Genomic DNA, 658 nt, shown 5'->3' on the forward strand with positions numbered 1-658 from the left:
ATAACATACCACCAAGTGTATAAAACGCTTCATGAGTCAATACTGAGTCCATGAGTCCTATTTTTTGTGTTAGGAGTGCGTCTTTTATTTGTTTCAGTCATTTGCCTGCGGCCATGCTGGAGCACCACCTTTAGTCGAACACATCGACTGCTTTCAAATTAAATCTGCAGAGAATGTCATCATTATCATTGACTAAATAAGTTTTGATTAAATTGTTTGCAGCATTATCACTTGTCCCAATGATTACAAATATGGGTGTTTGACTATCTATTTATCTATTTGTCTGTCTATCTATCTATTTGTCTGTCTGTCTATCTCTCTATCTATCTCTCTATCTGTCTATTTGTCTGTCTGTCTATCTCTCTATCTATCTATCTATCTATCTATCTATCTATCTATCTATCTATCTATCTATCTATCTATCTATCTATCTGTCTATCTATCTATCTATCTATCTATCTATCTATCTATCTATCTATCTATCTGTCTGTCTGTCTGTCTGTCTGTCTGTCTGTCTATCTATGTACTTACCTCTTAATCTCCCTCTACCTACCTACCTCCCTACCTACCTACCCGCCTCTCATTCTACTCATTTCCCTCTCTCTCCCTTTGTACGTATGTATAGACATATATATCTATGTATGCTTGTATGCATGTA

The 658-nt window shown here is 35.9% G+C and overlaps 1 protein-coding gene across 1 annotated transcript in view; it reads right to left on the reverse strand.

The window, feature by feature from the left end:
* The window catches only part of LOC106883469 (protein Wnt-11b-2), a 2,219-nt gene extending 2,167 nt beyond the window's left edge, over nt 1–52 (reverse strand). Inside the window, exon 1 of the mRNA XM_089343176.1 lies at nt 44–52. Coding sequence (XP_089199302.1) covers nt 44–52 — 9 coding nt within the window. The remainder of the gene's footprint in view (nt 1–43) is intronic.
* Between the last annotated feature and the right edge of the window lie 606 nt (nt 53–658).

The sequence above is a fragment of the Octopus bimaculoides genome, chromosome 27, assembly GCF_046866305.1.
Source record: "Octopus bimaculoides isolate indiv1 chromosome 27, ASM4686630v1, whole genome shotgun sequence".
Lineage (NCBI taxonomy): Eukaryota > Metazoa > Mollusca > Cephalopoda > Octopoda > Octopodidae > Octopus > Octopus bimaculoides.